General features: G+C 39.0%; 1 protein-coding gene and 1 non-coding gene across 2 annotated transcripts; one reads left to right on the top strand and one right to left on the bottom strand.

The window, feature by feature from the left end:
* Window positions 1-8,952: 8,952 nt before the first annotated feature.
* Window positions 8,953-19,044, top strand: LOC145516636 (placental prolactin-related protein 3-like). The gene is given in 5 exon segments (XM_081518011.1): window positions 8,953-9,007; window positions 13,848-14,029; window positions 16,181-16,288; window positions 18,046-18,225; window positions 18,856-19,044. Coding segments are annotated over 5 exon segments (714 nt in total).
* LOC145519258 (U6 spliceosomal RNA) lies at window positions 11,277-11,378 on the bottom strand. The gene has a single exon (XR_014063674.1). It is a non-coding gene; the product is annotated as a U6 spliceosomal RNA (small nuclear RNA).
* Window positions 19,045-25,953: the final 6,909 nt, after the last annotated feature.

The raw sequence follows: 25,953 nt of genomic DNA, 5'->3' as shown, positions 1-25,953 counted from the left end.
TATTTTTTGAGACAGATTTGGCAAATAAAACTGTAAGATATTTAAAGTATATAACATGATAATATGATATATGTATATATAATTTTTAAATTTACTTTTAATTGGAGTATAATTGCTTTACAATGTGTTGGTTCCTGCTGTACAACGATGTGAATCAGCCATAAATATACATATATCCCCTCCGTCTTAAATCCCCCCACCACGCACCCCATTCCACTTCTCTAGGTTGTCACAGAGCACTGGGTTAAGCTTCCTGTGTCATACAGCAACTTCCCACTAGCTATCTATTAATATTTCACATATGGTAATGTACTATGTTTCAATGCTACTCCTTCAATTCAACTTGCCCTCTCCATCCCCCATTGTATCCACAAATCTGTTCTCTGTCTCTTTTCCTGCCCTGAAAATAGGTTAAACAATGCTATTTTTCTAGATTGCATATACACACTTTAATATACAATATTTGGTTTTCTCTTTCTGACTTACTTCACTCTACATAACAGGCTGTAGGTCCATCCACCTCAGTTCAAGTGAGCCAAATTTGCTTCACTTTAAAGTTAATTAAAATTCCCTTGTATAGATGTACCACAGCTTCTTTATCCATTCCTCTCTCAATGCACATCTAGATTGCTTTCATGTCCTGGCTATTGTAAACACTGTTGCAATGAATTTTGTGGCTCGCCTGTCTTTTTGAATTATGGTTTTCTCAGGGTATTTGCCCAATAGTGGAATTTCTAGGTCATATGGTAGTTTGTTAGGACTTCCCTGATGGCTCTGCAGGTAGATTCTGCCTGCAATGCAGGAGAAAAGGAGATGGTTCAAACCCTGGGTTGGGAAGCTTCCCTGGAGGAGGAAATGGCAACTCACTCCAGTATACTTGCCATTTCCACTTACTCCTCTGCCGTAGTGCTGACCCTTACTTACATATGTATTAGAAAAGATTTTCCCTTTCTATTAACATAAGCAACATATATCATCCGAAATGTTTCCCTTTTATTTTTTGAAGAGAACACAGGTATGTTCCACTCTGTTAGACAGCATCAATTATACAACACAATTTTATCACTTATAATCACCATGGTATACATTAGATCCTCAGTTCAGTTCAGTCGCTCAGTCATGTCCGACTATTTGCAACCCCATATACCGCAGCACGCCAGGCCTCCCTGTCCATCACCAACTCCTGGAGTCTTCCCAAACCCATGTCCATTGAGTCGATGATGCCATCCATCCATCTCATACTCTGTCATCCCCTTCTCCTCCTGCACTCAATCTTTCCCAGCATCTGGACCTTTTCCAATGAGTCAGCTCTTCACATCAGGTGGCCAAAGTATTGGAGTTTCAGCTTCGACACCAGTCGTACCAATGAACACCCAGAACTGATCTCCTTTAGGATGGACTATTTGGACATCCTTGCAGTCGAAGGGACTCTCAAGAGTCTTCTCCAACACCACAGTTCAAAAGTATCAATTCCTTGGCACTCCGCTTTCTTTATAGTCCAACTCTCACATCCATACATGACCACTGGAAAAACCATAACCTTGACCATACGGACCATTGTTGGAAAAGTAACGTCTCTGCTTTTTAATATGCTGTCTAGGTTGGTCATAACTTTCCTTCCAAGGAGTAAGTGTCTTTTAATTTCACGGCTGCAATCACCATCTGCAGTAATTTTGGAGCCCAGAAAGATAAAGCCAGCCACTGTTTCCAGTGTTTCTCCATGTATCTGCCATGAAGTGATGGGACTAGATGCCATGATCTTAGTTTTCTGAATGTTGAGCTTTAAGCCAACTTTTTCACTCTCCTCTTTCACATTCATCAAGAGGCTCTTTAGTTCTTCTTCACTTTCTGTCATAAGGGTGGTGGTTTCATCTGCATATCTGAGGTTACTGATATTTCTCCCGGCAATCTTGATTCCAGCTTGTGTTTCCTCCAGCCCAGCATTTCTCATGACGTACTCTACATATAAGTTAAATAAGCAGGGTGACAATATACAGCCTTGACGTACTCCTTTTCCTATTTGGAACTAGTCTGTTTTTCCATGTCCAGTTCTAACTATTGCTTCCTGACCTGCATACAGGTTTCTCAAGAGGCAGGTCAGGTGGTCTGGTATTCCCATCTCTTGAAGAATTTCCCACAGTTTTTTGTGATCCACACAGTCAAAGGCTTTGGCATAGTCAATAAAAAAGAAATAGATATTTTTCTGGTAGTCTCTTGCTTTTTCGATGATCCATCGGATATTGGCAATTTGATCTCTTGTTCCTCTGTCTTTTCTAAAACCAGCTTGAACATCTGGAAGTTCATGGTTCACATATTGCTGAAGCCTGGCTCGGAGAATTTTAAGCATTATTTTACTAGTGTGTGAGATGAGTGAAATTGTGCGGTGGTTTGAGCATTCTTTTGCATTGTCGTTCTTTGGGATTGGAATGAAAACAACTTTTCCAGTCCTGTGGCCACTGCTGAGTTTTCCAGATTTGCTGGCATATTGAGTGCACCACTTTTACAGTGTCATCGTCACGATTTGAAATAGCTGAAATGGAATTCCATCAGCTCCACTAGCTTTGTTCGTAGTGATGCTTCCTAAGGCCCACTTGACTTCACGTTCCAGGATGCTGGCTCTAGGTGAATGATCACACCATGGTGATTATCTGGTTCGTGAAGATCTTTTCTGTACAGTTCTTCTCTATATGTTTGCCTCTTCTTCTTAATATCCTCTGCTTCTGTTATGTCTCTACATTTTGTGTCCTTTATTGAGCCCATCTTTTCATGAAATGTTCCCTTGGTATCTCTAATTTTCTTGAAGAGTTATCTAGTCTTTCCCATTCTATTGTTTTCCTCTAATTCTTTGCATGGATCGCTGAGGGAGGCTTTCTTATCTCTCCTTGCTCTTCTTTGGAACTCTGCATTCAAATGGGAATACCTTTCCTTTTCTCCTTTGCTTTTCCCTTCCTGTCTTTTCACAGCTATTTGTAAGGCCTCCTCAGATAGTCATTTTGCTTTTTTGCATTTCTTTTTCTTGGGGATGGTCTTGATTCCTGTCTCCTGTACAATGTCACGAACCTCTATCCATAGTTCATGAGGCATTCCCTCTATCAGAAATAGTCCTTTAAATCTATTTCTCATTTCCACTGTATGGTCATGAGGGATTTGATTTAGGTCATACCTGAATGGTCTAGTGGTTTTCTCCACTTTCTTCAATTTCAGTCTGAATTTGGCAATAAGGAGTTCATGATCTGAGCCACAGTCAGCTCCCAGTCTTGTTTTTGCTGACTGTATAGAGCTTCTCCACCTTGGCTGCAAAGAATATAATCAATCTGATTTCAGTGTTGACCATCTGGTGATGTCCATGTGTAGAGTCTTCTCTTGTGTTGTTGGAAGAGGGTGTTTGCTATGACCAGTGAGTTCTCTTGGCAGAACTCTATTAGCTTTTGCCCTGCTTCATTCTGTACTCCAAGGCCAAATTTGCCTGTTACTCCAGGTGTGTATTGACTTCCTACTTTTGCATTCCAGTCCTGTACAATAAAAATGACATCTTTTTTGGTTATTAGATCTAGAGGGTCTTGTAGGTCTTCAAAGAACTGTTAAACTTCAGCTTCTTCAGCGTTACTGGTCAGGGCATAGACTTGAATTACCGTGATATTGAATGGTTTGCCTTAGAAACGAACAGAGATCATTTTGTTGTTTTTGATATTGCATCCAAGTACTCCATTTCGGACTCTTTTTGTTGACTATGATGGCTATTCCATTTCTTCTAAGGGATTCTTCCCCACAGAGGTTGATAGAATGGTCATCTGAGTTAAATTCACCCATTCCAGTCCATCTTAGTTCACTGATTCCTAGAATGTCGATGTTCACTCTAGTCATCTCCTGTTTGACCACTCCCAATTTGCCTTGATTCATGGACATAACATTACAGGTTCCTATGCAATATTGCTCTTTACAGCATCGAATCTTGCTTCTATCACCAGTTCCATTCACAACTAGGTGTTGTTTTTGCTTTGGCTCCATCCCTTCATTCTTTCTGGAGTTATTTCTCCACTGATATCCAGTAGCATATTGGGCTCCTACCGATCTGGGGAGTTCATCTTTCAGTGTCCTATCTTTTTGCCTTTTCATACTGTCCATGGGGTTCTCAAGACAAGAATACTGAAGTGGTTTGCCATTCCCTTCTCTGGTGGACCACATTCTGTCAGACCTCTCCACCATGACCCCTCTGTCTTGGGCGGCCCCACATGACATGGCTTAGTTTCATTGAGTTAGACAAGGCTGTGTTCCATGTGATCAGATTGGCTAGTTGTTCGTGACTGTAGTTTCAACTTGTCTGCCCCCTGATCCCCTTTCTCAGTGCCTACTGCCTTACCTGTGTTTCTCTTACCTTGAACGCAGAGTCTCTCTTCAAGGCTGTTCTAGCAAAGCGCAGTCGCCACTCCTTAACTCAGAGGCAGGATAATTAGATCCTCAGATCTTATAATTTTCATATGTTAAAATGTATAACCTTTTACAAACCGCTTCCTATTTCCCCACCCTCCAGGCCTTGGCAATCACTTTCTTACTCTGTTTCTGAGTTCCATTTTTTTTTTTTTTAGATTCCTTAAAATTGAGATCATACAGTATCTCTCTTTCTCCAACTTATTTCACTTAGCATAAGGCCCTCCAGTTTCATCCATGCTGCCACAAATGGAAGAATTTCTTTCTTTTTTAATGGCTAAAAACAAATTCACACATATATATATATCACATCACATTGTTTTAATCTCTTCACCTGCTGACAGATAGTCAAATTGTTCCTATAATAGGTTGCTTCTCGGCTACTGTGAATATTGATGCAATGAACATGGGAGTACAGATTTCTCTTTGAGATAATTATTTCATTTCCTTTTAATATATATTCAGAAATGAATATATATCCAGAAGTGAGATTAATGGCCACATAACAGTTCTTTTTCAAATTTTGTGAGAAACTTCCAGAAGGTATTCCATGGGAGTTTTACCAATACACATTGCTACCAATTATCCATAAGACCTCCATTTTCTATACATCCTCAGCCACACTTATTTCTTACTTTTTGGTAAAAGCCATTTAAACAGGAATGAAGTGGTATTTGTTGTACTTTTGATTTGCACTTCCTTGATCGTGATGTTGATCATTTTGTCATATACTTCTTTAGCATCCTGTTTGTTTTATTTGGGGGGAAAATTGTCTATTCTGTAAAAAATAGCATGAATTTTATATAGTGTATTTGAATATACAAAACTCAGTTACCTATCCATACACCAAAACTAATTACAGAAATACAAATAATCTCATTTACAATTGCATCAATTAAAATACTTAGAAATAATATTATGCAAGGTGTTGAAAGATCTATGTAAGAAAACATTCAAGACACTCATGAAGAAATGTTTAAAGACATAAAAGGAAACATATTTCATATTTATTGACTGGAAGAATTAATATTGTTAATACATCCATACTACCCAAAGCTATGTAATTATTCACTGCAGTCTCTTTCAAAATTACAAGGCATTTTTCACAAAACAGAGAAAAAAATGTGCAACTTGTATAAAACTGTTTTTGTTGTTCAGCTGCCAGGTCGTGTTTGACACTTTGTGACTCCATGGACTGCAGCACGCCAGACTTCCCTATCCCTTACCATCTCCTAGAATTTGCCCGAGTTCATGCCCATTGAAATGGTGATGCCATCCAACCATCTCCATCCTCTGTCACCCTCTTTTTCTTCGGTTTCCAACCTTTGCTAGCATCAGGGACTTTTCTAATGAGTCAGCTATTCACATTAGGTGGCCAAAGTATTGGAGCTTCAGCTTTAGTATCAATCCTTCTGAAGGGGATTCAGGGTTGATTTCCTTTAAGGTTGACTAGTTTGATCTCCTTGCTATCCAAGGGACTCTAAACAGTCTTCTACAGCAGCATAGTTTGAAAACATCAATTCTTCAGCACTCTGCCTTCTTTATTGTCTGTCCAGCTCTTACATGCGTACATGACTACTGGAAAGAGTATAGCCTTGACTATACAGACCTCTGTCGGCAAAGTGATATTTTTGCTTTTAACACATTGTCTAAGTTTGTCATAGTTATCCTGCCAGGAAGCAATCGTCTTCTAATTTCATGGCTATAGTCATCATCCACAGTGATTTTAGAGCTCAAGAAGAGGAAATCTGTCAGTGCTTCCACCTTTTACCCTTCTATGTACCATGCAAGCGATGGGACTAGATGTCATGATCTTAGCATTTTTGATATTTAGTTTTAAGCCGGCTTTTTCACTCTCCACTTTCACCCTCATCAAGAGGCTCTGTAGTTCCTCTTCACTTTCGGCCATTAGAGTGATAATATTCATGTATCTGTGGTTGTGGATATTTGTCCCAGCAATCTTGATTCCAGCTTTTAAGACTCATCCAGTCCAGCATTTCGCATGACATGCTCTGCATATAAGTTAAATCAGCAGGGTGACAATATACAGCCTTGATGGACACCTTCACTAAGTTTGAACATGTTTAAGGTTCCTTTTGTGCTTCTAACTGTTGCTTTTTGAGCTGCATACAAATTTCTCTGAAGATGGGTAAGGTGAGTCTGTTATTCGCATCTCCTTAAGAATTTTCCACTTTGTTGTGATCCACAGATTGGTGAGGTCAATGAAGCAGATGTTTTCCTGGAATTCCCTTGCTTTCTCTATGTTCCAGCAAATGTTGCCAATTTGATCTCTGGTTCCTCTTCCTTTTCTAAACCCAGTTTGAACATCTGGAAGTTCTGGGTTCACATAATGCTGGAGCATAGCCTGGAGGAATTGAACATAACCTTACTAGCATGGGAGATGAGTATAGCTGTTCAGTGGCTTGAACATTCTTTAGTACTGCCCTTCTTGGGAAATGGGATGAGGGTTTACCTCTTCCAGTCCTCTGGCCACTATTGACTTTTCCAAATTTTCTGATACATTGTGTGGAGCACTTTAATAGCATCATCTTTTAGGAGTGTAAATAGCTTTGCTGGAAGTCTATCACGTCCACTAGCTTTATGGGCAGCAGTGTTTTTAAGACCCATTTGACTTCACATTCTAGAATGTCTGGCTCTGAGTGAGAAACTACACCATTGTGTTTATCTTGGTCATTAAGAACTTTTTTTGTATAGTTCTTCCATGTATTTCTTCCATCTCTTCTTGGTCTATTCTGCTGTATTAAATCACAAAACACCAAAGAGTCAAAGTGATCCTAAGAAAGAAGAACAAAGTTTGTGACTAGGGTTGCTGATTTCAAATTGTATTAGAAAGTCATAGTAATCAAAACAGAATGATTTGCTTGTGGCATGAAAACAGACACATAGTTCAACAGAGTAGACCAGAGAAGCCAGAAAGAAACACACACCCATATATTGTCGGTGAGCTTATGAAAAAGGAGCCAAGAATATCCAGTGGGGAAAGGACAAGCTTTTCAAAAATGGTACTGGGAAAACTCGGTAGTCCTATGAAAAAATGGATTAAACATTTGAACATAAGGCTTTAAGTGATTAACCCCCTAGAACAAAACATTGAGGTAATCATCTTGCCATTGGTCTTTGCAATGAGTTTCTGGGTTTCACACCAAAAGCAAAGGCAACAACTGCAAAAACAAACAAGTGGGACCACATCAAACTCCAAACAAAAGAACATCAACAAAATCAAATGGCAACTTAGATTGACAGAAGATATTTCCAAATCATATATTTGATAAGGGCTTAATATCCAAAAATACATGAGACATACAACTCAAGGGCAAAAAATCCCAAATAATCCAAATTTTTAATGGAGCATAAGAAAAGTAGGAATTTCAATAAATCTGAAGATTAGACTGTATATGAGAGACACAGCCAGGTTTCCCTTCTAGAACAACAAAAGCCTGTGCCTTCCTGGCATTACTTTCTTCATCTCCACTCACTTGTTTGACAATTACAATACACAGTGTACATTCTTCAGTCAATAGCAATCACCCCACAGTGAGCTATAATAAGTACTAAGAACAGCCCCACTGGGGGGAAAAAAACACACCAATATTTGCATACTTACTAATGAGGCATATCAAAAGGAAGGGAATTTCCAGAGTTTACCACTCCATCGTTTTCTATATTTCATTTCAAAATTGAGCCACCTAGCAAGGAAAATGAGTTAAGAGACCTCAATAGTCTACGACCATACCACCCTAAAAGCTCCCTATCGCATCTGATCTCGGAAGCTAAGCGGGGTCGGGCCTGGTTAGTACTTGGATGGGAGACCTCAATAATATATAGATAGAAAATGAGTTTAAATGGGGGCGTTAATGGATTATAATTTGGGGTTAATTTATTACTACTGTTGTACCTGTAGTCCTTTTGATTCTCTACTGCATCAGGTTAATAATTTACTATAAATATTAATACCAACATAGGGACACATACTACTAAAGTTATAGTGAATAGAGACAGACAATATATTGGGCAAGAAGTGAAAGTATGCAGTGGTAGTCAGCAATGGTAGTAAAGTCAAGGGCAGTATTGCCTTGAGAGGATAGAAGGTTCTCAAAGTTTCTTGAAACATCAAGAAGGAGCCAGATGTGAGGAATTAGCTTAATCTGTAAACCAGAAACACTACCAGAAGAAATTTAAGTTCATGAAAATATTACAATGCTAACAACCAAAATTTAGACAGAGAATAGGGTAGGGTAAGATATAGAGACATTCAAAATTTTCCATTGCTTAGTGCATAGGCACTCAAGGACCACCCTCACTGAAGTCTTTCTCTATTGCTTAACCTACAGGTACCAGCATGAAGAAAGAAATAGCTCTACTCCACAGGAAGTCGAACTCTATGTTTCTGGCCTCGTGGCTTTCCTTAAGAAGCATTCCATGCAGCAGATTTCCTCCATCCCATTTCGGGTGACTCCCCACAGTCAACAGGAGTCCTCACCCTGGGATCATTCCGCAATCCCCATGGCTCCAGCTTCCAGCTTCCTTGGACACCAGTGGACTTACAACCTTGTCCGAGGTATGAAAGGCTGCAGCATGGGTTGTCTATGTGGTTCTCACTCCGCTCGGATTGTCACAGATCAGTTAGGTCACTCCCCAACAGCTTCAAATGACTCTCCCCGTCCCGGTGGACGGCCATGGACCGGGAATCTGTCCCCTGCGCTTCAGCTCCCTCACCCCCAGGTGCAGGCTGGTCCCACTGGCTCTCCTCCTTCTTTCCCCTTCCTCCTTGTCCCTTCTTTCCTTTGTCCTACCAGTTCTGTATGGATCCGGATATTCCTTCTCAGTAGTCAGGGAGTCCTGCCAGTATTCACCTGGTCCTCTGTGAGAACTGCTACATCTTTAGACGTTCTTGATGCATCGGTGGAGAGAAGTGTACCCCACTTCCACCTACCCGTCCGTCATCTTGTCCACCCCATTTGTGCATGTATTACAAACGAGTTTCCCTTTCTATTAAGTAACATTGCCATCACCACCCATGTTTAACTTTTGCTTTTTGAGGAGAACACAGGTAAGTTCCACTCTCTTCAGTTCAGTCAGTCATTCTGTATTGTCCGACTCTTTGTGACCCCACGGACTGCAGCACGCCAGGCTTCCTTGTCCATCCCCAACTCCCAGAGCTTGCTCAAATTCATGATTAGATCATGAAGCTCAAATATTAGATCCTCAGACTTTCTTTAATATTTTATACATGAAAACGTGTAACCTTTAAAATTCTCTCCCTATTTGTCCTACCCTCCAATCTTTGGCAATGAATTTTCTTCTCTGACTTCCAGCTTTTTTTTTTTTTTTTTTTTGAGATTCCTTATAATTGAGATCATAAGGTATTTGTCTTTCTCTGACTTAGTTTACTTAGCATAATGTCCTCCAGTTTCATCCATGGTACCACAAATGGAAGGATTTCTTTCTTTTTCTAATGGCCAAATAATATTTACCTATATATGTCACAGCACATTGTTTTAATCCATTCACCTGTTGAAAGAAATGCAGGTTGTTCCTATCCGAAGGCTACTGTGAATAATGCTGCAATCAACATGGGAATACAGGTCTCTCTTTGAGACAATAATTTCATTTCCTTTGACTATACATCCAGAAGTGGGATAATGGATCACATAACCTTTCTCTTTTAATTTCTTGAGGAACAGCCACAGTATTTTTCCATGGGAGTTGCACTGGTATACATCCCTACCAACAGTGCATAAGCAACCTTTTCCTCCACATCCTCAATAACATTTGTCATTTCTTACATTTTTGGTACTAGCCATTCAAACAGGTATGAGGTGATATCTCTTGTCCTTTTGATCTGCATTTCCTTTGATTATTAGTGATGCTGAGCATCTTGTCATAACAAAGGTTATGAAGCAGGAAGTGAAGTCACAGGAAATTAGCAATGGTGTCAAAACAAGGGGCTGTAGTGCCTAGAAAGAAAGTAGAGTTCTCTAATTTTTTGGAGACAACACGAACAAGCCAGATGTGAGCCAACCAGCTTAAGCTGTGTAACAGAAAGTGCACCTGAAGGAAAATGAAGTTCATAAAAATATGCTGATGCTAAATGCCAAAATCCAGACAGTAAGAGAATAGTGTAGGGTTTATGTAGATACTGAAAACTACTCAGAGAGGTAGACATGGAAGCCAATACACTAATGAGCATCAGAAAAATCAAAGCACAAAAACGTCTGAAAAATAAATCATAAAGAGATGTGGTAGTCTGATCAAAAGAATAAGAGAATCAATAGAAAACCAAAATATAAAGACTTGTGCACATGATAGAACCAGAGAATGCTCAGGAGAGCAAATTTTGGACTTAGTGGACCAGCGAACAGAAGCCTTCAGCGTCAGGATCAAAAACCCTGGGCAGGACTCTTGACTGTGTGCTTCTGGGAACAGCCTCAGTTGCAAAATTTGGGCACTATACAACCTAAAGGCGAACACAGACAAGGATTATAGCCTGTTTAGAACACAGAATCACAGACAACAGTGTCTGTTAGTTTATTTTTCTCATTCAAGTATGCAGTTAATGAATCACTAACCAATGATAAGTGACACAATCAGTTTCCAGACAGATACTCTCTAGTCATACAATGGATATCTGAACCTCTTACATGATCCCCAATAACAGTTTTCATAATTAAATTTATTGATGTTTAATTGAAGAGTAATTGGTTTACAATCCTGTACTGCTTTCGGCCAAACATCAACGTGAATCAGCCATAGTTATACCTATGTCCCCTTGCTCTTGAACCTCCTTCCCGTCTTCCTTCCCATCCCACCCTTCAAAGTTGTTACAGAAAAATGTGGAAGGCTTCACAAATTTGTGTGTCATCCTTGGGCAGGAGCCATGCTAATCTTCTCAGTATTATTCCAATTCCAATTTTTAAATATATGTACTACCAAAGTAAACACTTGAATAACATTTTAACAGAAAAAAAATCATATAGTTAGTCAACTACCAATAATTCCTAATTACATTAGGAATTAGGGTATTCTGCTATATTTACTGTCTCTTATAAAATCAAATTTTATAAGGTCCAAAGTTCCGTGTAGGAATTAAGCGTGTATTTATGCATAACACATATATACATGCACAGAAATATATGCACACAAATATGTCTATGTTACACAAGCTATTATTCTCCTTGTCTGTCACAATAAGGTCTTTATTTGATGACAGAGATAGTCCCAAGTTTCTCCAACTTATATGTCTTCTTTTTGCAAACCACGTTTTTTATTTTCATCACCTAATTTTAAACAACCTTTTTATTCTTAGATACCAGGCCCCTTAAAACTAACTAAGAGCAGAGAAAACCTAGTAAAGGCTGATATCTTATCCTTAATTAAATTACCACTCTTCTGGTAAATTGGAAAAAGAATCATGTTCAGATCTCATTCAGGAGAATAAAATCTCTACATCATCAGTTCTTTTGTCCAAACTCAATTCTTGCTCACTTCAGTCTTAAATATGCTTACTACAAAGGATGGACAGAAAAAGTAATATTAAAATCACGCTTGCAACAGTCTATGATTTTATGCTTCTGTTGGCCAAAGGTAGGGCCAGAAATAATTTATGAAATATTATAATACATCCTGGAAGCTTGAAGGTTTATTTCTACTGTCAAAGAGGAGATGTTTGGAAATGGTTCAAAAACTAAGCCCCATGAGTTGTCAGGATGTACTCCCAACCAGACAGATAAATTTTTTCCCTAAAAAGTCAAAGTCAGGAAAGGGCAGGCCTTATTTGCCGAGCCAATGACGTTGTCTTGGGTGCTGATCAGGTAGTACCATGTGGAGATTTATTTGCTATTTTTTCGAAGAAACAAAAGTAATGAGAAGATTCAGTTCAATTCAGTTCAGTCTCTCAGTCGTGTCCGACTCTTTGCGACTCCATGAATCGCAGCACGCCAGGCCTCCCTGTCCATCACCAACTCCTGGAGTCTACCCAAACCCATGTCAATCGAGTCAGTGATGCCATCCAGCCATCTCAGCCTCTGTCGTCCCCTTCTCCTCCTGACCCCAATCCTTCCCAGCATTAAGGTCTTTTCCAATGAGTTAACTCTTCGCATGAGGTGGCCAAAATATTGGAGTTTCAGCTTCAACATCAGTCCTTCCAATGAACACCCAGGACTGATCTCCTTTAGGATGGACTGGTTGGATCTCCTTGCAGTCCAAGGGACTCTCAAGAGTCTTCTCCAACACCACAGTTCAAAAGCATCAATTCTTCAGCACTCAGCTTTCTTCACTATCCAACTCCAACATCCATACATGACTACTGGAAAAACCATAGCCTTGACTAGATGGACATTTGTTGGCAAAGTGGATTAAAGATACATAAAAGTAGAAGAGTTGTCCAGGTGCCTAGAAGAAAGGCTAGCCTGGAGAACCAGGCCCCCACACGGATAGTTGTAAAACTTAAACCGTGAGTGTTTTATAGACAGAGCAGAACAAGTGGATAAAACCAATGTTCTAGGGTCACTGCGGTTTTGCAGTCAAAGAGAAAATATTTTTCTCTTCAAGTAGAATCATCATAGGTCCTGATGTGGTCCTGGTTACACACATGCAGACCGAGAGCCCACAGACATGTGTGATGTGACATCAGGAAGTGAACAGATGGTACCCAGTCACCTCCATCTGCTAATAATGGGACCTGGGGAAAATTACTTACCTTCTCAAAGTCATTCCATCTTCATTAACAGAACGTGACATTCATAGTGAAGATTAAGGCTATCTCACAGGGTTACTATGACACACAAATTTTAAGATGTTTTAAAGCTTTTGGGAAAGTGTCAAAGACATGCATGGGGTTACTAAGGTGAGTTAGCAGATCCAAGGTACAGTATCCTTTTTCTCTTAGTATTCTCTTTGTTCTCAATAGGTGCAATCAGTCAGTCATGTGTTTACCCTTACCCCAGCATGATGGTAAACCACACAGGTCAACTGTACACTTCTTGTCATTTCAGTGTCTAAAATTCAAGCATTAGTCAATGTAGAGTGAAAAAATTACAAACTCCTAGAGGGCCTCACTGCTCAGAGTCTGCAGTGTCCCAACATGAAACTGTCTTAAAAGAATGGCCTAAACACTCTGGCTCAGAATTAAGTTTCAAATGTTTGCCGAGCACAGAAGTTCTTCTGGGAGCAATACAAAAATGCAGGGAGTAACCTACTTCTCCAGCTATCTATCTGTGCAAATATCATCATCCATCTCAATTTACACAGAAGGTGCTCCTTCTTCCCCACCCCAGCTATTACAGCACCAACTCCTGCTCAGAACAACAGGGAAAGAGAAGGCTTCCCTCCACAGGGTGGATTTGATAACCTCAGGTGACTAGATCTTCTCAGAATGGCTCATGTTTTTATTTAAGCAGGGTCCTGCCTGCTCTTGCTGCTGCTCATGTCAAACCTGCTCTTGTGCCAAGGCAACTTATGCCCGTCCTGCTGTCCTGACGTGTTTGACATCCCCCTGAAATCCCTTACAGCCCTGTTTATGGATGCCTCCAATCTGTCGAACAACATGTATAACCTTTACTTGATAATGTTCCATGAGTTTGTAAGTACTGTGGTGGTGGCAATTTAGTTGCTATGTTGTGTCTGACACTTGCAACCCCATGGCCTGTAGCCTGCCAGGCTCCAGAAGGAACCTTCCCGTAAGTGACTGGGCTATACTATTCTTTAAACAAAAAGGCTGCAACAGACAAACTTCAAATAACACACTCTGCAGGTCACAGGAGCCGTCAGCTCATAAGATGTGGAAATGGAAGAAAGGATCAGTTTTGTGACATCTCAGTGACTCCTAAGAAGTGCAATAAGCATTTCAATTTCCTTTCATTCATTTTCTTTTTTAAATTTCCAAAATAAATGACTTTGTATTTGTTAGCTAGGAATGCCATAAACGAATACAATAGACTCAGTGGAATAAAAAACAAATATATTTCCTACCAGTTTGGTTCTGGTAAGAACTCTTTCTCCCCAGGCTGGCTTCTCCGTGTGTCCTCACACAGGGTGGAGAGTGGGAAAGAGAGAAGAAAAGACACAGAAACACAGAGGCAAACGAGAAAATTCTCTGGTGTTTCGCTTCATGAATACACTAAACCTATCGGATCAGTGTTCCACCCTAAGAGCTCACTTAACTTTAATGGGCTTCAGTGGTGACTCAGATGGTAAAGAATCTGCCTGCAATGTGAGAGACCTGGGTTCTACCCCTGGGTCTGGAAGATTCTGTGGAGAAGGGAATGGACAGACACTCCAGTATTCTTGCCTGAGAAATCCCATGGACACAAGAGTCTGGTGGGCTACAGTCCATGGGGTTCCAAAAAGTTGGAACCCTTTCCAAAACACCTCTTTGGCAGTTAGGGCTCTAACACATGAATTTGAAGAACACACATTCAGTCCATAATACTAGCTGACATAAAGCACTTTTAGGTGGGATTGGGGAAAAGGAAGCATGTTGATTTTCTGGTCCTTCGGTGTCTCTCTGGGGTTTTTTCTCCAGGCTCTGAGTAAACGGCCAGTAAATGAGAACTGCTCGGCAGTGAACTGGGTGAATAGAACATGTTAAACAAAGCTGAATCCCGGTCACAAAGACAAATAATGGTAGTTTCTTTAATGATACAAATTATTGTTTTAAGATTTGCAGTGAATAGGTTTAGAGCTACAGTAGAAGGGGAGTTTACAATTGGAAACAATTATTCTCTTTCTGATGAAGGTATTTGAAAGTTGTAGGTTAACCCTTTTAGGTCAATCAAGGAGCACACAGTAGAGCAGACAACTAATAAAAAGCGGTGCTAAAGGTTTCTATTAAATTCACGGGGTTCTTTTTACTCACTAGCTTTTCTTTCATCCTCCGTTTTTGCCTGTCCATTTTTTTCCAACTCTTCCAAGTAATATCTTTAAATGTTCATAATTTTTGTTAAAGATTAGTTTTTCTCTATCAATCTGTTAGCTTGATTTTTCTACTCTTACTGTTCTTGGTCCATTGCTTAGTATTTCCTATAATTTTATGCAATGTTTTTCTGATGTACCATTTTGTTGCCATAAACAACATTGTATTCTGTACCTGGGATGAATACTAAGCCTTTTGGTGTGTGGATTCAGAGATAAGTCAGAGTCATAACTGTGTAACTCCTTATAAGGGAATATATTGGCTCTAACGCACAGTAAGCAAGAGATGAAATGGTTAAATATAGGTGCATGCATGCACTCTAAGTCAATTCATTTGTGTCCAAGTCTTCGCAACCCTACTGACTATAGCCCAACAGGCTCCTCTGTCCATAAGATTTGCCAGGCAAGAATACTAGAGTATGCTACTATATCCTCTTGCAAGGGATGCTCCTCACCTAGGGATCAAACCTGAGTCTTTTTATATCTCCTGCATTGCCAGGAATTTTTTTTATCACTACCGTCACCTGGAAAGCACCAAATATTGGTACATATGTACTATATTTGGTTCAAATACTAAAAAATTTAAAAAAGAGATAATAATAGAACAGAGAAGGGAAAACTTTGAACTTAGAAATGTTAGATGTAAAATCATTTTTATAGAGACAATGTAGAGAAAAAGTAGGAAAAGAATGACTTTCAAATTTGTGATGCCTTCACTCCCTTTAAAAAATTACACGTCTATCAAACATGTTGATATTCCGGTAATGGGTTCATCTACCGAATGCCCCACAACCCTAACTAATCGCCTGATCACTTTCAGAATATACAGTATGTCCAGGGCAAATAGTACTATATCAATGCCAGTGAGAGCTGCCACACCAATTCCCTCCATCTTCCTGAAGAAAGAGAACAAGCCAAACAGATGAACGTGAGTCTTTCACCTGATTTTCACTGGATCAGATGAGACAATATGTATGTTACCAGGCTGCGGATTATTAGAGGTAATGGCAACTCTATATGCAGAAAAAGGTGGAGGAACCGTAAGAAATTGAAGAGAAATTATATTGTGCAGTTGATGAAGCATGAGCGAAATCAAGGTATGACTAAAGATCTGTAGTAGCAAAATAAATAACAGATCTATAAATTGTCCATGCAGACAACTTTAGTTCAACCAATGCATTAGATACAGGATTGCAGCTATTATATTGTATGAAAACAGGAAATGAATGGGAATGTCCATGTGTAAAATTTAAGATTACAAAATTCATGAATATGTAAGAAACACACTCCAATGTTGAGTACTCCCTGTTACTAGTGACTCCTACGTGGAAGTCCTATACTGCACCACCTGAGCCATCCCGTCTGCCTTTCAAGGCTCTCCTGATTCTGCTTCTACTTCTCTGACACCTCCTTCATTCATCATTCTCAATGACTCCTCTGTTACCTTTTATTCTTAATTTGTAAGTCTCCCCCACAATGGCCTATAAAACATTGCTTTGCTTCTTGGGGCCGCAACAATTGCCTCTGTTCTGAGGACAACGAAGTTTACATATCAAGCCTCAATCATTTATGGCAGCTCCAAATTTTCATCATTATAATCTCTCCTTTCTGATTTCCTGCATTATCCTTCGTCCTAACATTATTTAAAATATTTTCACATGTATCCCCCCTTAAACTACTATCTTCTCTCTCTACAACTTTCTTAATGATACCAGCATTCTTTTCCTCTGTTAAGCTCATTAATAATGAGGATGATCAAGTAAAGGAAAAAGGTCAAAGAGGAGGAGGAGGGATTTTTCAATAAGGTTAAATTTAAAGTGTATTGAGAGTTACTACATGACCATACATTTTACTAAGCACTTTATGTGCATTACTATAGTTAATATTACTCAGTTCTCTGTTCTTTACCACTAAAACAGTTCATGGCTATAAAGAAATCAAGCATATTAATTAAAGATCTTCAGCTCCCAGGATTTTCATACTCAGTTCTGGCAGAAGTAGTGTACTAGGGGCGAAAACCCTCTATTGTGAATCCCACTGATGCTGCTACTAAAGATAACACTGTGCCATTTTGTGCCCGGACACTTGTCAACCAAACAGACTGTTCTGATATCAGCATGGGGGCTGGTATTGGGATCAACTGAGGAAAGAAAGGTTGTTTAGGAATGTCATATCTTCTTTATTGTGCCTTGTTGTAATATCATAAAGGAAATTACTGCTCAAAAATCAATATGAATGACTCATCTGATTCATTAATATGAATGAATCACTGGGTGACAATGATGTGGGCACAGGTAGAATCCCTCTTTCCTTGGTCAGGGGCTACAGGCACATACTGACTTGCCATAAAATACTAAGATTTCTCTCACGCAAATATACAAACGTAAAAGAACTCACTGACTCGATGGTAGAATTTCAGAGGAAAAAAGAAAATTCTTCATGTTATAAATTAGAATGCATCAGAAGAATTAGTTCCTAAAATAACTTAGATTTTTAATAATTCAGCTAAGTGTGAACTAATAGCTTACATTTTATACTTTGCAACTTTTACTACCTTCAAAAATCTGCATACACATAGGAATAACCAAAAGTTTTTTAGGTCAGCTGCTCTGAGCAAAGGTCAGATGTTACTAGAACCACTGAATTATGATTGTTTTAATGAGACTGTTTCTTATGGTTGCTTAGAATGAACACCTTAGTAAGTGGATACTCATGTTACTGTACTCCTGGAATAGACCTCTGTATCATCTAGTCAAAGAGCTGCAGAGAAGTAAAGAAATCTCAGATGTTTTCCTATCAATAGCCGAACATAATGAGAAGAAAGTAGATGAACTTCAAACATTCATAGAGAGGCAATTCAGCCAGGTGAGCATCTGGCAGAAGGCTTTCTTGCTTTGTTCATGAATAAAAGAGGTGACCCCTGTAATGCATAAGGAGTTTTTAAATATATCATTTTCTAAGAAAAAGATTCATAACTTCTATATTCTAGACTGCTACTACATAAAGCAGGAGCCTAGTCATTCATACTGCTAGATTCTACTGTAAAGGAATCAGAATTTCACTGCAATTTTTGACATGTGCAACCTTCCCTGCATTGCACACAGTTCTACCAAAAGCTTGCCTTTTCCTGGGCGCAGGTGGTTGAAATATTTTCAAGAGTAAGAGAACTAGAGAACAGAATTCCCAAGATCATCATTTTCTTCAAAGTATCCCAGGACATCTGCTGTTGAAGTTCCACTTGTCTTCTTTCTCTGTTCTCCTCAAATCAAAGGATGAGAGTGGGAAGGAAGAAAAGAGAAAGTTAAGACTAAACTTGAGTTATGTTTCTACATTTTATATTCCTAATAGTTTTCTCATAGGCTTGCTCCAAAATCCATATCTAGAGAGTTTTATATTCGTATGACTTCCCCAAATCTTAATATGGTAATTAGAAAGGACAAAGATAAGCAAATACTAATAAAATGCATAAGAATTCATTATGTTTTGGGTATTCAGGTTATTTTTCCAGTCAAGAAGATCTCCGAGGCTTACATTTACTGGTCGGGACTCCCATCCCTGACGTCCAGCGATGAAGATAGGCGTCATTCTGAATTTTATAACCCGCTCTACTGCCTGCACAAGAATATACATAAAGTTGACACGTACACCAAGATCATGGCGTGCCGAATCACCAAAAGGTGCTAAATCCACATCCATGCCATCCAGCTCTGAGATGGTCATAATGATCTATGCCATAGCAAGCTTCTTTGAAATTTACAGGTTTTTAATGCCTGCTCTGTTGAAATGGGTCTCCTCTTAAAAAAATAAACACAAACTCTGTAGAGATGTCAAAATGTGAGAGGGCAATTTGTCAACTTTTCTTATCTTCATTTAATAGAAAATCAAAAGAAAACCAACCCCTATGATTGAGAGAATGAAGCTCCTGTTAAAATTAGTCACAAATAGCAGAAGCTGGCATTACAAAGAATACCATTAAGAGATTACTTAAGGCTGCTATCCAAAAGTCTACAAGCAATAAATGCTGCAAAGGGTGTGGATAAAAGGGAACCCTCTTACACTGTACAGAGAAGGCACTGGCAACCCACTCCAGTACTTTTGCCTGGAGAATCCCAGGGATGGAGGAGCCTGATAGGCTGCGGTCCATGGGGTCACTAAGAGTCAGACACGACTGAGCAACTTCACTTTCACTTTTCACTTTCATGCATTGGAGAAGGAAATGGCAACCCACTCCAGTGTTCTTGCCTGGAGAATCCCAGGGATGCGGGAGCCTGGTGGGCTGCCGTCTATGGGGTCGCACAGACTCGGACACGACTGAAGTGACTTAGCAGCAGCAGCTTACACTGTAGGTTGGAATCCAAACTAGTACAGCCACTATGGAGAACCGTGTGGAGATTCCTTAAAAAACTGGAAATAGGACTGCCATATGACCCAGCAATCCCACTGTTGGGCATACACACTGAGGAAACCAGAATTGAAAGAGACACGTGTACCCCAATGTTCATTGCAACACTGTTAATCATAGCCAGGACATGGAAGCAACCTTGATGTCCATTAGCAGACTAATGGATAAGGAAGCTGTGGTACATATACATAATGGAATATTATTCAGCCACTAAAAAGAATACATTTGAATCAGTTCTAATGAGGTGGATGAAACTAGAGCCCATTATACAGAGTGAAGAAAGCCAGAAAGAAAAATATCAATACAGTATACTAACGCATATATATGGAATTTAGGAAGATGGTAACGATAACCCTATATGCGAGACAGAAAAAGAGACACAGATGCATAGAACAGTTTTTGGACTCTGTGGGAGAAGGTGAGGGTGGGATGATATGAGAGAATAGCATTGAAACATGTATATTATCATATGTGAAACAGATCGCCAGTCCAGGTTCGATGAATGAGACAAATGCTCAGGGCTGGTGCAATGGGATGATCCAGAGAGATGGGATGGAGAGGGAGGTGGGAGGGGGGTTTAGGATGGGGAACACAGGTAAATCCATGGCTGATTCATATCAATGCATGACAAAAACCACTACAATATTGTAAAGTAATTAGCCTCCAACTAAAATAAATAAATAAATTAAAAAGAGAAAAAACAGAGACATGTGTCTTAACCTTGTAACATTAACTGCAGAACAGCTTATTTACAATAGATAATCAAAACCACAAAATTTTGAAATCTATAGGCCTGCCCAGTACTTTGCTATTGGTCATTTAACCAATTGATCATTGACTTAATTCCTCCTTGACTCAGAAACTCATAGGTGTTTAGTTTACATCAGTAAAGAAAGCAGGCAGACACTCATCCTCATGGAACTGATATTCTAGCTGGGGGAAGACAGATAATGTGCAATAAAGATGAATCCAAGTACATTATATGGTATGTTAACAGGGGATCTGTACTATGGGAAAAGAAATAGTAAAGCAGAGGACGGGGTTTAGGGAATAAAGGTGAAGGAAGGGAGGTGATTTAAAGAAAAAGAACTTAGAACACACTGAGGGGAGCAAACATGCTTTCTTGCATTCAAGAGTCAAGTTTTCGCCCATCCAGTCTGGTCTCTTGGTCTTCTACCCAACTTCAAAAATGTTTCCATCTCTGAGGCTCTAGGCAAACTCATGCAAACATGGATATTCTGAACATTCTGCCTCTCTTCAATTGAACTGGTTTCATAAATAATTTTTGGTAAACTCCCCCAAATTAAGTAATATTTTATGTAACAAATTTTGGTAATTTTCTGTTTCCTGAAGAACTAATCTCCAAATTCTTTTTCCATTTTATAATATGCTCTCACTGACCTAATTATATTATGTGAAAATATGATATATGCATTGCTATTCTAATATGTTATGACATTTAAAAAATATACACAAAATATAAACTAAATGACAGTGAGATAAAAATAAATGGAAATGCTAACATTTTCTTCCCCAGAGAATGAGGACACTCATTTTTATGGCCACTGGACTAATGGACTCTGAATGTAAACACATAATTATCTCAGTTACTTAACTATCATAATAAAGTAATTTCTTTACATATAGCTTCAATCAAAGTTCTCAGAATACCACAAGGGGCCAAGAATAAAATTATATGTGAATAACTCTCTTCATATGCATATATAAAATTTTGTGAGCTCAATTAAGTAATCACCTTTAGTTCTTTTGTTATTCCATCAATTCATCTACTGGTAAATAATCCACACTCTACAATAAATTTTTTTTTTCAAGGGTTAAAATCTCACATCATAATAAAAGCAGAGCAATGGCCTAGAAGAATAAATAAAATGTCATATGGATATCATTATACATACGTATTTGTAAAGACAGTTAATGAAAATGTACAGAAGACTTGCAGTTTGCTGAAACAGAAAGTGTACTCACTCAGAGCTGAATATACACGTCATCTAGCAAAAATACTTTCTCAGCTTCTGCTGACTTCTAAAGAAAGGGACTCCATGACCTTCATATCCAGCCTACTGTGGACTCCTTTCCACTTTCCTTCTCAACTTCCCTCCATGAAATCTCTGCCCTAAGTTATAAGAAACACCTTGGGCTTCTGGTTCAGACAAGATGGCCTTGATCTCTTTGTGAACACTCCTCAATTTGTTCTGGAAATAAGATGAGACCACTAAAGGAGACCTTTTATAGTTGGCAAGAAGAAGGTGAACTAGATTAGGGCCTGAAGAACTGAAGAGCAACACAGCAGCACCTAAGAAAAGACAACCCAGGCCCAGCATCCTGCCCTCCAACCCAGCATCAGAAGGCAGCCTGAGTAGGGCTGCTCCTCCCAAAGCATGAATGTGAAAGAGCACCAGGTGGTGGTTTAGTTGCTAAGCTGTGTCTGACTTTTTGGGACCCCATGGACTGCAGGCCACCAGGTTCCTCTGTCCGTGGAATTCTCCAGGCAAGAATATGCATTCTCATGTCCTCCTCCAGGGGATCTTCCCAACACAGGGATTGAACCCAGGTCTTCACAACACAAGTGGATTCCTTACCGTCTGAGCCAACAGGAAAGCCCAAGAACCTCAAAAATGGCATGGATATTTGGAAACTAAAAGGATAAAATCATATGTTAATATTAGGTAAAATAGACTTTAGAGCAAAGAAAATTTTGAAAGACAAAGAATACAAGGATGTTACATAAGGAAAAAAGAGTCAATCCAGCAAGAATACATAATAATCCTAAATATGTATACACCAAACAGTATAATCTCAAAATACTTGAAGCAAAAACAGATACATCATCTGAATACTCCTATACCTTTAATGAGATTGAAACTGTAACTTAAAACTTTTGAAAAAGAAATCATCAACTCAAGACAGTTTGACCAGAGAATTCTAACAAATATTTTAAAAATTAAGATCAATTTGCCATAATCTCTTCAAGAAAATGAAAGAGTAGGAAACCATTCCCAACTAATTAGATGGGGCCAGTATTGCTCTGTATCAAAATCAGACAAAGGTAGTACAAAAAGGGAAATTTCATACTAATGTCTCTCATGAATTTGGAATTAAAATTTTCACTCTCAGACATAAAAATGAAGCAAAGAATTCAACAGTGTATAAAAATATCTCTTGATAGTTTCTGTTTCCTTCCTATGTCTAGTCACATTACCTATCTCTTCAAAGGGTTTAAGTGAATCAAGGATACAGTCAGTTAGGGTCCCAGTAATAATATTGTCATACTAGAAATACAGTGACAAATACTTGAGTCGAGGTCAAATCAGAAACTGACTTCTCCCATTAAAGTTAACGCTACCCAGTCATCCTAAATGTTTACCAAAAATAACTACAAATAGATTCGTAAGACAAAGAAAACATATCTAGTATATAGAAATGGTGGGTATGTTTGATATTCTTTATATGTCCCTCAGGAACACTATTGATCATTTTCTATTATGTTATGAACCTTTGGAGGCTGAGAAGACCAGACTGTATCCCTTTACTCTCCTGGCCTCTGACTTCTACTTGAGTTTGGCCAGTGGTGGACAAAAGAGATTGGTGAGTCAGTGGAGAAAGAGATTAGTGGACTGATTCTTTCTTTTGACTTCTTTCTTGCTGGGAAGTGGCCAAGTTTTTCCACTGAAGCCCAGAGCTCTTGTCAGAGGCCCGCGTTTTTAGCAGCAGTATGTACAAGACTCTTTACAGACTGCAATATCCATCCACCTCTTTGCCCTGTTGGCTTAAAAGTGTTCATGTATCCCTGTTCTTGCCTGTCTCAAAGAGTTTTGCTATTCCTTCTAAGCTATCCTTAGCTCTGATACAACTTCCAAATCCTTAAAGTTCCTTGTCTGTTAGTCGCTCAGGCATGTCAGACTTTTTGTGATCCCCAAGGACTGTAGCCTGCCAGGGTACTCTGTCCAAAGGATTCTTCAGACAAGAATACTGGAGTGGGTAACCATTCTCTTCTGTGTGGGTCTTCTCTGACCCAAGGGTGCAACCCAGGTCTCCCACATTGCAGGCATACTCTTTACCATCTGAACCACCAGGGAAACCAGTTTTCTTTATTTTCCTTATCTGTATAAATCATCTTGCTTTCTGACAATGATAGGGGTGGCTTTGGAGCTGCTAGTTAAAGATGGTCCCTCCAAGGTCTATCACTAAACTGCTTATATCAGGTGTGGGACATCATTCTTCCTGACACCAAAATCATAAATACAAGAACATGTCACAGGTCATGTAAAAATAAGTGCTGGGAAATCAATGATTTAAGAATGAATTTGGTTAAAGTGCACAAACTTTAAACTGTAAGATGATGAATAAGGTCTGAGGATCTAATGTGTAATGTGGTGACTATGGTTCGTAAAGTGTTATTGGCATTTGTGGAGCTTCCCAAGTGGTGTTAGTAGTAAAGAACACTCTTGCCAGTGCAGGATGCATAACAGAAGTGGGTTGAATCCCTGGGTCGGGAAAATCCCCTGGAGGAGGACACAGCAACCCATTCTAGTGTTCTTTCCTGGAGACACCCATGGACAGAGGAGCCTGGCAGGCTATATAGTCCATGGGGACACAAAGAGTTGGACATGACTGAAGTGACTTAGCACACATGTAAGAGAGTAAATCTTAAATTTTCTCACCAAAAAGATCTTTAAAGGTAAACATGTGAGGTGATATTAATAGATATGTTAATTAAATCAATGAGGGAATCCATGAATCATGTATACCTATTTAAATTGTCATGTATTCTTTAAATATCTTGCCATTTTATCTGGAAAATATATTTTAAAAAACTGAAAAAAGAAAAAAAGCAAGAATTTCGATGCTTTTTATATAATATTGTAGATATTTCAGCCATTACTATTGGTAAGTAGAAGGTTTTTTCTTTTTCATTCCAGAGAATAACCAGTGGGGTTCACTGGATATTCAGAAAACGAAGAAACCTTGGAAATTATCTAGACAATCCTCCCACATTAAGGATATATAAGTAAATCCAAGAATGATTAAGTCATCTATCTAAACTTATAAAACTCGATGCAAAAGTAGCAATAGAAACCAGGTTTCCTAGGTTTAAGTGAATCTTTACCAAGTTAACCAGCAAATGGAAATATCTCCTATGCTTTGCAAAACTTGATTCTTATCTCTTTCACAGAACTGATCATATTCCACCTTGTATTCATTGTCTAGTTTGCATAAGTTCTACCAAGTAAATTAAATTCCTTGAAGATTCAATCCTGGCATGTCTGTTCTTCTCACTCTATATTTTCACATGTGGCTAAAGCTCTTTGTAAATGCCATTTCTTCTCCCTGGATGACCCTCACTCTTTTACCTCGTTACTTCCCCAACATCTTTCAGATCTCAGTAAAAACCACTTCCATGAAGCAGCCTTTCCTGATTCTCACACAGCTCATGTCTCCTTGTTATGTGGACATATGGCATTCTGTGCTTTGCCCTCTCGACAAGTGTTCCAATTGTTGTGCAACATTTAAATTTGAATTTTACCTCATTTCTGTTTTTCTATTAAAATTAAGTCCTAATTTACAAAGTCCATGTGTGTGCTCTTCTTTGCATCCAGCAGGCCTTCGTTAGGTGTTTGTTCAATGAAACACTTTTATTCCTGCAGAATAAAATTTCTATGAATTTTTGATGCTGCTCTCACAGCATACAGTGAACTAAAATCATTGAGGTCTTTTCTTCCCACTCAAACCCTCATACCCGGATTATTTGGATATAATTACAGAACTAGAACTGTGGGGGCTTCCCTTGTGGCTCAGCTGGTAAAAAATCTGCCTGCAATGTGGAGGCCTGTTTTTGATCCCTGGTTTGGGAAGAGACCCTGGAGAAGGTAAAGGCTACCCACTCCAGTATTCTGTTCTGGAAAATTTCATAGACTGTATAGTCCCTGGGGTCAAAAAGAGTTGGACACAACTGAGAGACTTTCATTTTCACAGAACTGTGGATGCATTTGCTTTTAATTGTTACCCTATTAGATGGAAACCACTGGATTTTCAGTCTTTAATTCCACATACACTAGCCTGCACAGTTTCATGTCATAAGGTAATGTCATAATGGAGTCACTGACTGAAAGGCTGAATAGGACAGAATTAGAGACAGTGCTCTGAAGCTGCCAGTTGAGTCTACTTTTTAC

The sequence above is a fragment of the Giraffa tippelskirchi genome, chromosome 8 (assembly GCF_054371585.1).
Source record: "Giraffa tippelskirchi isolate mGirTip1 chromosome 8, T2T-mGirTip1v1.2.pri, whole genome shotgun sequence".
NCBI classification, from domain to species: domain Eukaryota; kingdom Metazoa; phylum Chordata; class Mammalia; order Artiodactyla; family Giraffidae; genus Giraffa; species Giraffa tippelskirchi.
Note: the sequence above shows the minus strand (reverse complement) of the source record. Positions and strands in the feature narration are given on the sequence as shown.